This window comes from Mastomys coucha, unplaced genomic scaffold, assembly GCF_008632895.1.
Source record: "Mastomys coucha isolate ucsf_1 unplaced genomic scaffold, UCSF_Mcou_1 pScaffold23, whole genome shotgun sequence".
Lineage (NCBI taxonomy): Eukaryota > Metazoa > Chordata > Mammalia > Rodentia > Muridae > Mastomys > Mastomys coucha.
The window spans coordinates 36601371-36614371 of record NW_022196906.1 but is presented as its reverse complement, the minus strand read 5'-3'; the positions used below and the strand labels follow the sequence as shown (position 1 = coordinate 36614371).

Below are 13001 nucleotides of genomic sequence, written 5' to 3'. Positions count from 1 at the left end.
TTGTTTCCTTAAATCCATTCTGTTTTCTGTAATACTCAGTTCCACGTGTGGGGGTGTGTTATACATAAGAACACCAGATATGCGCATGTCACCTGGGTTGGAGGGAAGGGGAAGGTGGATAGAACATCCTCTAAAGGCTAAAGTTTCCGTCTTGCATCCTCTAGCTTCCAGGGCTACTTGAGAACCAGCAGAGATGCTCCTCTCTGCCTTGTGCTGAGGGTTAGCAGGCCAGATAAGTGGTGGAGGCGGCGCCCCCACTGCCCCTGCACTTCCAGCGACCATCTCTTCTCTAATCTCCTTCTCTTTGCATTGCAGGCAGCTGAACTAGGGATGGTGTCAGCCTATTACACGTACATCTTCACCAATCTGGTAAGACATTTCCATAGTCCTACTTAGAATACTGCTGTCAGTGACTAGGACTAGTGGGTCCTGGTGGAATGATGTCTAGAAGATGGTTTGTGGGGAAAGGGAGGCAAAAAGGAGCAGAAACCCACATAGTGTCTGAGCATCGTGAAGACACAGGATCCAGAAGCCTGTGGGATGCTCATGCCAACACTGAAGCCCTATGAGAGTGGGGATTTGGAGGCTCTGATGCTTGCCTTCTCCAGCTGTCACTGAATTGTAGCAATGATTCCTTAGGGCAGGTGGGTGATGGGTGAGCCTCCTCAGGAGGTACAGTTTCTGGTCTGCCGTAGAGTGTCATTCCCCCATCACACCCCGCCCCCATCAGGATGATAACTCAGAAGGAGGAAAACTAGGGCACACGAAATATGCATGTCTGATGGTGTTGTAACTGCATGTGTCTCCGCAGGTCATCTTAGCTAGACCCCTTATTTTATGGATGAGAAAACTAGAACTTTATTGAATTAGGCTTAAGTATCAGCTTTGACAAAATACCAGCTATGTGCCCTTCAACAAAGCATTGAGCTGTGTGTGGTGTGCTTATCCATCAGATATGGACATGAACAACTACAACACTGGGCTGTGGTTAAATTACAGGACTTAATACATGTGGAAACATTTTGAAATTGTAAAGCATTAAGAAATGTGAAAATGCTGGCTGGTGGTGGCACAATGCCTTTAATCCCAGCACTGGGGAGGCAGAGGCACATAGATCTCAGAGTTCAAGGCCAGCCTGGTCTACAGAGTGACTTCCAGGACAGCCATAAATGCACAAGAAACTCTGTTTCAAAACAAACAAACAAATGTGAAAATTATTGTTATATATATATATATATATATATATATGTAAATATATGTATGTAGAGTATATCAATGTATATCACCAAGTCAAGAGTAGTCAGAAACTAAGAAAACAAGCATTAAAATAAGTAACCAGAGTGGAGTCATGGCTCAGTAGTTAAGACTGAGTGGTTTAGTGGTTTTGCGAGGATCCAAGTTTGGTTCCTCCCACCCAAATGGGTGGCTCACAATTACCTATAACTCCATCTCCAAGGGATCTGACACCCCCTTCGGGCTCTGTGGGCATCTGTACTTACATGCCCACACTAACATGCAAAGACATATAATTAAAAATCTGACCTTTTAAAATATGTTAACTTTAATTTAGGAATCATGACAAAATATCTAAGAAGTCACAAAGCTAACTACATATATTTGTTAGCCAATCTTGGGGCCCATATGGCTTTTCTTAGGCCACTGCTCTAGGGTTCCACCTGTCACACTCCTCCCTACCCACTGCTAAACCTTAGCAACCACTGTGTCCCACCTCTCTAATTTTAGAGTTTGAGGAAAGTTGTGGATTTAAACGGTGTCCCACATCTGGTCCGCCGCAAGGCTAGGGTCACTTGTGGAGGCGGGATGCGTGGGAAGTTTTGACTGCTTGTTCCCCACACCACCGCCGGGTGGGTGTCGGGCTGTGAGAACCACAGGACCCTGTACCGAGGAGTAGGGAAGCACAGTCTGAGGTCCCTGGGCAACTGCCGGGTAATTGACTGGGGGGCAGGTGGTCTCGGCCTGCACAGAAGACTAGATCAGCTGGTTCTCAAGACTCTTGGACTATCCCAGACACTGCTGGATGTCGCAGAAGAGCTGGGAATGGAGTGTGTGCCCCACAAGTGGGCTCTAGCCTAGGGATGAAGGGGAAAGGGCAGATCTACATTAATGAGGCTCAGAGGAGAGAGCTCTGGCTGGCCAAGGGAGGAGTGTGTCCTTGGCTTTGCTCAGGGAGCTTGGCTTGGTGGAGTCCATGGCTGGGAGTGCGGAGAGGCCTCATTCAGGAGATTAGACATGGCTCTTTAGAGGAAAACCTGCTTCATTGTTCCCCACGCTGGGTCCTGATGAGAAGAGATAGTCCATGGTTTTAAAGCATTTATGGTCATGACGGAGAGTTGTGATGAGTGAAACCGTATCCCGCTTTCTCAGGGCAGGCCTGAGGTTAAATACCTTTTTGCAGGGAGGAGTGTCTGGGAAGGAGAGTTTAATTGGCTAAGCACTTCAGGCCTTTAGGTGCCTCATTAAAATGGAGAACTGTCTTGAGGCTATGTGATCTGTAGTCATGTCCTCTACCTGTGGAGGGGCTTGGGGCATTGCCCTATGTGACTGATGGCCACAGAATTATGGAGAGCTGAGGCCTTATGTCAGAAGCCTAGTGTCTGAGAGTGTGACAAACGCCTTCCGTTCCCTGCAGGAACACCTGCTGGGTCTCTGAGATTTAAACCTAGTTCAGCCAGAAGAAGACAGGCTGCCTTTCACAGTCCCACAGAGAGTGACCTGAGGTGGCATGTTCACATGATAGAGAGCCCCGGGGACCCACCTGGGCTTTTGCTGTTTAGGCTTCATAGTTTAGTTGTCCCTCAATTTGCTCAGTTGTTCATAGGCTGGATGATGTTTTGGTATTCGTCTATAGGCTATTATAGATCAGCATTCAGAGAAGGTTATTTTATTTTATGAATCACTTGACTGGGGGTAGTCATTACTTTTCTCACTGCTCTCACCAAATACCTAACAAGAAGCAACCTGAGGGAGGAAGGGCTTATTTCGGTTCACGGTTTGAGGGGACAGTCCATCATATTGGTGAAGGGAGTTAGGATGGAAGCTTGGAGTTTGCAACATACCCCATTTTCCCACTCTATGGGCAGAGTGGGATCATGCTGGAATTAGAGTCAGGCTGTAATTCATAAGGCCCAGCCCTCAGCAAGCCACTTCATCCAGCTAGACACTCCACCTTCCAAGGACTGCATACTTCCCTAAACAGTATTGGCTTGGAACCAAGTATTCAAACATAAGAGCCTGTGAGCGATATCTTACATCAAAATAATGACACTCGATAGCTCCTTCATCCAGATGTGCTCCTGAGTATTTTTTTTTTTGTATACTATGTATCTTAGTTAGGATTCCCATTGCTATGGAGAGACACCATGACCAAGGCAACTTTTGTAAATGCAAACATTTAATTGGGGCTGGCTTACAGTTTCAGAGGCGTAGTCCATTATCATCATAGCAGGAAATATGGCATGCTTTGTAAAAACTCAAAGCACTGCAGACAGTAAAGTGTAGAGAATTCTATTTCTAGATGTGTTATAAGATGCAACAGTCCCTGGGGCAGGGGTTGCATGCTCACTCTAGGGCAATAGGGAGCAGCTTCACTGAAGAAAGTTGTAGAAGAAAGGTAGGGTCCTTCTGTACACACAAGGAAAGGAAGATTGCTCCAGGATAAGGAACTGTACCCTCAGGTAGCTGGATACACAATGGTTTGTGGCATGTCTAGAAAACAGCAAGGGCCTTTAAATTCATGCATTCCCAGGAATATGAGCTCACTTGTTTTTATTCACTGTCTGTTGACACCTTTCTTTGAAAATAACCGGTGAGGTTTAAGACCCTTGCTAACACACAGAATTCTGCCTCTCAGCTTGGATACTTCGACCTTACAAAGAGAAAGGTTGCTTGTTAGTAAAGACCTTGCTGACAGTGTGCATACGATGGTTTAAAAGGCCATGCAGTCTCCCTCCTGGGAACTGGGGCAGGTCTCTTTCATGGTCTTGCAGTATTTAAGAGATACTTGTCTAGAGATACAGGTCTGGATTGACCCTAGGCACCATGGACAGCTCCCCTTTGGTGCTGCCTTAGAACTGCTAACCCTGACACGTGGGTCAGCCCAAGCTCCCAGAATAAAAGACCTTAAAGGCATGAGCCAGTGCCTTCCTTCTGGTGTGGGATCTCCCTCCACCTGTGCAAGGAAGTCATTCCTCATGGCTTGAATTTGAGAGTACATGGCTGGCTCATCAAACCTCTAACCCATACAAGACTGTAGTTTGCTGTAACTGTTTTTACTTTTGTAGCACAGGCTGGCCTCAGAACTCATGGCAATCCTACAGCCTCGGCCTCCTGAGTGCTGGAGTCACACTTGTCTGCCACCATGCCCAACCCATGGGACCATTTATTCAAGTCTGGTGTGCATACAGAACACCGTACATATTATATATGCACAGAGCAAAGAGCTGCCTCCATGTGAGCACACCTGTGTAAGCAGTCTGTACATCCAGAAATAGAATGTCACCAGAACCCCAGAAGTCCCCCCTCACTCCCCTCAAAATGTAAAATAGAACAAACTCCTTTGTTTGCCTCTTTTTTTTCCTTTCTATCTAACACTGCAGCTGTGAATCCAAGAATTAACATGTAAAAAGGGAAAAGAGGATTAGACTGCTCCCACAGCAGTGTAAATGGGTTTGCTTAAGGTGAGGGGGCATCTGGGGCGGCCTGGGCACATTGGCAAGAGAGAAGAGAGATTAAAGTACAGTTCTGCTTTGTTCTGAGACTGTGGTGGGGGTGAGGACAGAGAGAGGAGGGAAGAAAGGCAGATGTAGAGGGGTGAGGTTGCCTGCACTGTACCAGCCTTGCATCAGCCAGCAGCAGCAGCTAAAGATGGAGCCGGGTATCTCCATGTCACCAAGCCACTAGACAAATGGAAGAGAGTAGTTCCTTAAAGTAGTCAGAAATAGATGGAGGTGCCGGCTTGGGTTTCTAGGACAGCATCCGATCTGCCACAGCCCATACTCTGTATCACCCTTCTCTCTTCTTGGAGGATGACAATGTTCTCTAATGGGAAAAGTGTGCTCTCAAGTGAGGAGGACCAGGTACCAAGTCTTCTTACTACCTTGTCTTCTCTGGGTGACTTAAGGAAAGCTGCACTGACTCTCAGTGCCCCACTCCCCCATCCGCCCGTTTTCTCACTTTAGAGATAACAAAACCTTACAACCGACCAACTGACATTGCTGAATGGACCATGGCAAAGCCTCCTGAGTCCCTAAGGAGCCGTATGGTTTTTCATAACAGGAGGGTGCTTTCTTCCTTGTTGGTGGGCACCGGGTGAGAATAGCTCTGTGCTCTGCCTCCGCCTGAGTTCTTTGCACCTGGAATCAGCAAGGACTCATGCCCGACTGCGGGATTTCAAACAGAAAGCAGAGATCTTACCAATCTCACCATCTGAGTGATGCTGCTTGGGAAACAGTCAAGAAACAGAAGCAGGAACGCTGCAGAAATCAGTCAGTGGGAGAATGTTCTGGAAGCTGCTTGCCAGTGCCTTGTTTTTTCCAGCAGAAACAAGATCCAGGAGGGGTAAAACATTGTTTTAGGGCCAGTCTTGCCGCCTGGAGCCTTCAGAGTTTGGACTCAGAGCAGAGGGGCTTTGTTGTGGTGGAGGATCTTCTACATACTCTGAAGCTCCTTCCATCACACAATGCACTGGGCTTTCCTTCTCCCTCACCCCTTCTCTCAGGCCCTCAGGGAACACCGTCTTGTCACCTCTCTCTGGCTCCTGCAACAGTGATGTGAGTCCTCAGGTCTGCCTCTTGAAAACCAGGATGGAGAACTGGAAAAGACACAGACCTGGGCATTTGATAGACAGGTCTTTAACCTTCTAGTCTGAGGAGATACCGGCTGTATGGACTACTTCACCTAGCTGAGCTCTGGTGACCTCTTTGGTCAGTGGGCCCTGCAACTAGCTCAGGAGAGCAACTGGCTCACAATAAGAGTTTAATAAAGGGGAGTTATTATATTAGAGAGTCTTGGCTTTGCTTCTTGTGGGATTCACAGGAACAGAAAACATATTTTGCTCCCCAGAGAAAGATTCCTAAAATACCATTCTCTTTATTTCTAGTGAATGGTCACTATTATATGCATGAGCATGCTTTCCATTGCAGGATGTTTGTGTGCATGCCAGTAATTACTGAGTATTGACTAGGTCCCCACACCTCAGTCCCATCCAGGTGTTAAGAACACTGATTGACATAGGGCATCTGCAATAAATGAATTAAACTGACAGGTCTGGGTTCGATCTGTTGATTACCTACAGCAAGAATTGGGACAGAATGACCAATCATAAATTAAACATTGAGCCATCAATCCACTGAACCCTGTTCAGGCTACACAATGCATAGTTTCTTTCTCAGTCAGGGCCTGGGCATTGGGGATAGTGTATATGTCAACCTTAAACTTGGAAACATGGGAGACTGATGTAAGAAGTGTTGCTGAGTCAGGAGAAAAAAAAATGAGGCTGCTCTTGAGTCCAGCAGAGCCCAACAGAGTCTATGGTTTAAAAGTCAGGCTGCTGAGTCCAGAGGAAGCTTATCTCGGTGGCAGAGGGACAGGAAGGTGTAAGGTAATGGGAGACACTTCAGCAACAGGAGATAGACCTGTGTTTGGGTCAACGCCCCTGCTCTGGCCAGAATAAAAATAAAAGCGCACAGTCACAGTGCACAGCAAGAGGACTTTGGTTCTCTTCTTCATTGGCAGATGGATTTAGGGGTGCTCATATTGGCGGTTTAATCAATTGGCGAAGCAACTTCTTTTCCCCAGTTATGATTCTAATGAGGCACAAATCAGTGACAACAGAGCAAGTAGATGTGGGAGCCCTGGGGTGGGGGGTTGGCTCATGGGGTTCAAATTGCAAAACATGAGCAATCATAGAAAGCCAGAGGTGCATATGGCCAGAGGTGCATATGGCCAGAGGTCAGGATCATGGAATGTAATAGGAGGAAGTGAGGCCTGGCCAGCAGAATAGGTAAGTGTTAGGCTAAAGAGGGAGAGCATGGACTGAGAAAGGAGCAAAGCAGGGCAAAGAAGAATCACTGTGCAAAGTCATAAGGCAACACATGTACAGCACAGAGGACCCGTTCCTGCCCTGGTGCAGAAGTCACTCAACCAACCTTCCTTCTTTCTCTTCTGTGCTTCCTCTCTCCATTGTCTCTGTTTTTGAGTGTGTGTGTGTGTGTGCGTGCATGTGTGTGTGTGTGTGTGTGTGTGTGTAAGCATATATAACATTAAATTTGCCATTTCAAGCATTTAAGTTTATAATTCAGTAATGTCGACATAGTCCTGCTTATAAACCATCACCACCATTTCTAAAACCCAAGGGAACCCAAACTCAACCTGTTTGGGTTCATGTTCCTTCAACCTGCCCCTGGCAACCTCTGTTCTTTCTTCTGTGTGAATGCAGCTCTTCTTGTCCCTCATTCAGGGACCTTATACAATATGGCTTGGTTGGTGTCTGGCTTAGTGCACTCAGTGTGATATTTTCTGGGTATATCCATGTCGTACCACGTATCAGAATTTCATTTCCTTTGTTCCTACAAAAAATTCTTTCTATTATGATACCCACCATAAAGTTTACCAGTTTAGTCTAGTGCATCTTTCAGTGGCATTAGCCTATTCGCACTGCTGACCACCATCATCACCCTTCATTTTTATGTTTTCCGTCTTCTCAAATTGAAACTATACTCTTCTTACACAGGCACCCTGATCCCCTCCTCCTCCCAAACACACCCTGGCCACAAAGCACACTTCCGCATCTTTAACTGAAAATGACTACATGCGTCATGGAAATGAAATCATACAATATTTATCCTTTTGTGTCTAGCATGTTTTATGTAGATTAAGCCTTTAAGTCTCATCCTTCTTCAAGCTGAATAATATAGCATGGTGCATGTATATCACATCCTGCGTTAACACATCAGTGAGTGTTCCAGTTGTTTAGTGTTGTGGCTAATAGTCCCATGAACATGGATATGCAAATATCCCTTCCACTTTCTGCTTTCACTCCTCCTGGGTATGCACCTAACGAGGGAACACACTAGACAGTCATCACATTTTAATTTATTGGGAAATCACCAAACTGTTCTGTAGAATGACTGCACCATGTTTCATTCCCAATAGCAATGCACAGGAGGTGGAGTTTCGCTACAACCTTGCCAGTATTTCTTAGTTTTTATCTTTTAGTAAGAGCTATCCCGGTGCGTGTGAAATGCTCAGATAAACTTCTTCTCTCTCGTTAGAGTTTGCGGATTGGGAGAGTCAAGACCCCACGGGTGTAGTTGAGGGCCCTTCTAATGAAGAAGCTTTGTAATAAGAGGAAGCAGCTGGTGTTTAAGAGCCCAGCCCCGATGGATGTTCAGGACAGGTGAGAAGCCCTGTTTCTGAGGTGCTCAGTGACTTGCGTGGACCTGGGGCTCTTCAGACTTTGGTTTTTCCATTAGTAAGGTATGGATAGTGATAATGCCTATCCCTAGAGGTTCTTAGTAGGAATTCTAAAATAGCTATTGGTGGTATTGGAGCCGCTAAGCATAGCTAACCACTACAGCTAATCAACCCACAAATCCCACAGCTTCACTATGCAGAGGCAAACACGCAGTCTCTTACTATGGTGGGGGATGGGTTCTAGGACACTCTGTGAATAAAAATAAAAGATGCAAATGTTCAAGTCCCTCCTTTAAATGATGTGGCATTCTCTCCCACATGCTTTAAATAGTCTCTAGATGAATACTTACTGTGATGTAAATGCTAACAGTTATTATTTGGAACCATTTAGGGAACGGTGAGAAGAAAAGTATCCGCGCGTGCTCAGCCCAGACCTCATGTCCCCTGACTGTTTTCAATCATCTGTTGGATGAATCCATGGTGCGGAACCCACAGATATAGAAGGCAGACTGTACGTTTCTTACTGGAAGTTCGACAAGGGTAGTCCTGATAGAAATAGCCTCAAATAAGGTCATTTAGGGTCCCAGGCATCTTCTAGCTTATAAATAATGTCTCATAAAGGCCGGGGGGGGGGACATGGAGGCTCATACACAGAGTAATTTATGAGTCAAGCCTTGAAGTGCTGCAGATCACTTCTTACAATTCCATTGGCTAGATCTCATTACATGGCTGCACATCCCTGGAAAGGTGTCTGGGAAATGTAGTTTAGTGCCTAGGCAGAAAGGGAAATAGGTTTGGTAGTCAGCAAGGAATCTCTGCCACACGATTGAACTACTAATTGCTACTGCACTTCTCTTTTGTGTATGCTGCAAGAGCAATTGACATCAGGACCCTGTCTTCTCTGTTTAGATGAGAACTGGTCCTAAGAGTGGCTATTAGCACTTGTTGGCTCCCCAGTAACCAAGATTGCTGGGGGGCTTAGAGTGTGCCTGCTTAGATGGGGTGCACACAAAATATACTTCATTTGTCTGCTGAGTGGAATGGAATGGAGTCTCTGCCCTTCAGCTTGCCTGGCTGTGGTTGAAGGAATCTTTGTTTCACAAGACACATGCAGGTTGGATACAGGAGATGAAGAATTAAGGCTCTGGGCAAAGCCCTCTCTGGTATTGTGGCCAATGTGTTTGAAAAGAAGAGGTGAAGAGGGAGCTAGGTTTCAGCTAATAAATCTGGAGGGGTTCTCCAGCTGCTAATAAACCCAGCAAGAGCTGCAATCACTTCCTAATAGGAAAGATAAGATCACCCTAATCTAGTGTCAGAGAGCTCAGGCAGGCGATGTGTCGTACGAGGGGGCTGCCACCTTGGTGGGGAGAACTGTAGAGATTTAGGGGTAAAGTCAAAGTCACACAGGATGACAATGAAAAACTGGAAAATGTGAGTGCCAGGAGCCTGGGCATCCTCTAGCCTCACAGGCAGCCTGGATCTCTGTCATCACCTCCGGTCCAGTGATAGTGCCGCTGTGGGGTGCATATAAAAGCAGCAGCTCCCCAGACTTGTTCCCTGGGGGAATCTAGAGAGAAGCTAAAGAGGAATAGTTATGGCAGCAGGAGGAGTCGAGGCACCGGACTGGCAGTGAAGCCCCTGGCACACCAACGGCTAATCCCGGCACTGATGCTGGGTGACAGCCATGGCTGTACTTGCTGTTAGTGAATGACTTCTCTGTGCATGGCCCTGTAAACACTATGCCGTGGTTATTTTCTCATGTAAGCCTCACGTCAACTCCAGCAGAAACAGCTATTTCGTTCCCATTTACAAGAGCCGGGGCTGATAATGCCTTGGTTTCTTGCTTGTAGTGGAGCCAGATCATAAAGCCAGGCAGTTAGCTCTTAACCGCCCCGCTTAGTCGTTCCGTTGTCTACACAAGCCATTCGTTCTTGCTGAGCTTAGTTCTCTGTCTGTTTATTATGGGTTTGCAGGAGGAGCTCTCTGAGGGTCTTTCTAAGCCTTGGACTTGTTTCTCTGTACGTTAGTTGGGAGCAATCCAACTCACAATGTCCTGGGGATAGAACTGTTTTCTGGAGAGCAGGGAGAGTGACACACTGAATGGAGGCCCCAAGTGGCCCACAGGAGCAGTGTCTATTTGGATCTTTTCTGTCACAATTATAGCCAGGTCCCAGCAAGCACTGCAGTAATCACCCTTCCACGTCCCAGGCGCTCCCCATTTCAGCAGAAAAGGTGTGTACAGATGGCCCTCCTCCCCTCGGTTCCTTTTCCTGCCAAGCAGACTTGAGTTTGTATTTATTTTCCAAAGGCTTATCAGCGAGATTAGCCATAAGTAATTGAAATTGCTAAAATTATTACAGGAAGGGGAACCAGGGCAGACACAGAGAGAAAAAGGCAATTAATTTCTGGAGAAAGGGTGAGTGCCTTTATCCCAATCTTCTGCTCCTATCTATGGCGACCCAGCCCTTCCCATCTTCCAGGTGTTACTTAAATGTCACTCTTCCACTGAAGCCATCCTGACACATCACCAGGTTGAGTGTGTTGTCATTTTCACAGGTGTGTGTGTGTGTGTTACGCTCACTTGTACACACACATGTATATGGATGCATGCACTCATGTTCACAGATGCATGCTAGAGAAAGACATCAGATCTCTTGGTCTGTCCTTCTTGCTCTCTCTCACTGTACCTGGAGCTTCCATCTTAGCTAGACTGGCTGGCCCATCAGCTGCCAGGATCTACCCATCTCATCTAAGTACCGAGGTACATGCATAGTGGCCATGTTAAGCTTATGAATGCACGCATATTGAAACTCAGGTCCACACACAGTAAGTACCCTTACACCATTGAGCCACCTTACCAGCCTCACTCACAGTTCTTTAGCCCTGCCTAGGCTCTAAGCTTTCTAAAGTCCAAACCAAGTCTGTCTTACCATCTCTGTAACACTAGTGGCTGACAGGAACATAAAAGATGTTCAACCAATGTTTATCGGGTGGATGAATGATGGACTATTTCTTCACATTCTAAGAGATCTGGGCATGGGAGTTCTGGCTAGGAGGGGATTCCTTACATCCAAAGTGAATTCAGTTCATCCCATAAAAGCTCTCCAGCTAAAAGCAGCCCAGGGGGTTGATTGGCTGCAGTCCAGCCTGGGAATCGCTTCCCTATCCCTAGGATGCCTCTGCACATATGTAGCCCACATAGTCACGGGTAACTACTGAGTCTCGTATGCCCTTCCTCTCATTCGAGCCTGGATAGATTTGGACTGAAGGCTATGAGAATCCGGCAAGGTGGCTTATATTCAGGATCCAAGAGGCAGAGTTTGGAACTCCACCGAGGATGGGAAGTGTCAAAACCTGAGGTCAGGTTAGAGCTGAGAATGATCATGGCAGGAGGAAGATGGAATTCAAGGCTAGCCATGATTGATTGCACCACGGGGCAGGGGGTGCTTCTCTGTCATCAAGAGGTACTGATGGCCACACTGTGCCCCCATGATCTGAGGTCACGTGGCTTCTTGAGGCCTAAACCTGGTATCTGAGTTATAAAGTGAGAGTGCAAGTGTCTTCAGAACAAATCCCGTCCTTTGGATCTGAAAGGTCACTTTTAGAGGAGTTCGTTCCCCCTTTCCCCATGCTGGCCACAGGAGGGGCATGACAACAGCCGTGGAAGCAGTGTCTGCTTCATGAAAGTAGGCAGGGCCCCAGATCAGAGGGAGTGTGACTTACTCTATGGCCTGCCTTATGTTAGATGTCCATGTGGCAGCTACTTTACCGATTGGGCTTCGTACTAGTTACTTTTCTTGTTGCTATGACAAAATGCCTGACAAAAGTAAACTAAGGAAGGAAGGAAGGGAGGAAGGGAGGGAGGGAGGGAGGGAGGAAGGGAGGATTTACTTGGGTGAAGTTTGACAAGCTAGAGTCCACCATGGCAGGAAGGCACAGTGGGTGGGGACGAGGGAAGCATGAAGGGCTGGTCACATTGCACTTATAATCAGGAAGCAGAGAGAGAGAGGTGAACTTGAATACCAGTTCCACCCAATTTCTCATTTTCATTCAGCTCAGAACTGGGTGCAGGGGAATAATGTGCTGTCCCCATTCAGAGTGGATCATCTCACCTCAGTTCAAGTTCCCCCAAAAACACCCTCACAGGCACGCCCCAGGGCTTGTCTCCTACATGGTTCTAATCCCATCAAACTGACAATCAAGATTAATCATCACAGACCCTTTGGCAAAGTAGAATAATGATGCTTCCTGGGGAGCCTGAGGAGGCTTCTAATCCTCAGTTGATGGCTGGTGAATCTTGCCTTCTCCCTGTCCCCAACCCTTGCTTCCTTCCCCATTGACTGTTTGCACCTGGAGACCTCATTTTCCTGATGACTACCTCTGGCTTTCCTCAACTCCAGAGCTCTCATTAGGAAACAAAAATGTCAAAATTGGGCTCACCTAGTTAGAACTATAGTTTCTACCATGTCTGACTTTATTCCAGATTGTTCACACTTTCATTAAAAGAGTAACACACACACACACACACACACACACACACACACCAACCAGCCAGCCAGAACTACAAT

The 13001-nt window shown here is 46.7% G+C and overlaps 1 protein-coding gene across 3 annotated transcripts in view; it reads left to right on the top strand.

The window, feature by feature from the left end:
- The window catches only part of Grik4 (glutamate ionotropic receptor kainate type subunit 4), a 433126-nt gene that overhangs the window by 288456 nt on the left and 131669 nt on the right, over positions 1–13001 (top strand). For all 3 annotated transcript variants that reach the window (XM_031343459.1, XM_031343458.1, XM_031343457.1), the window contains exon 8: positions 316–369. In XM_031343459.1, the coding sequence (XP_031199319.1) occupies positions 316–369 (54 nt within the window). The remainder of the gene's footprint in view (positions 1–315; positions 370–13001) is intronic.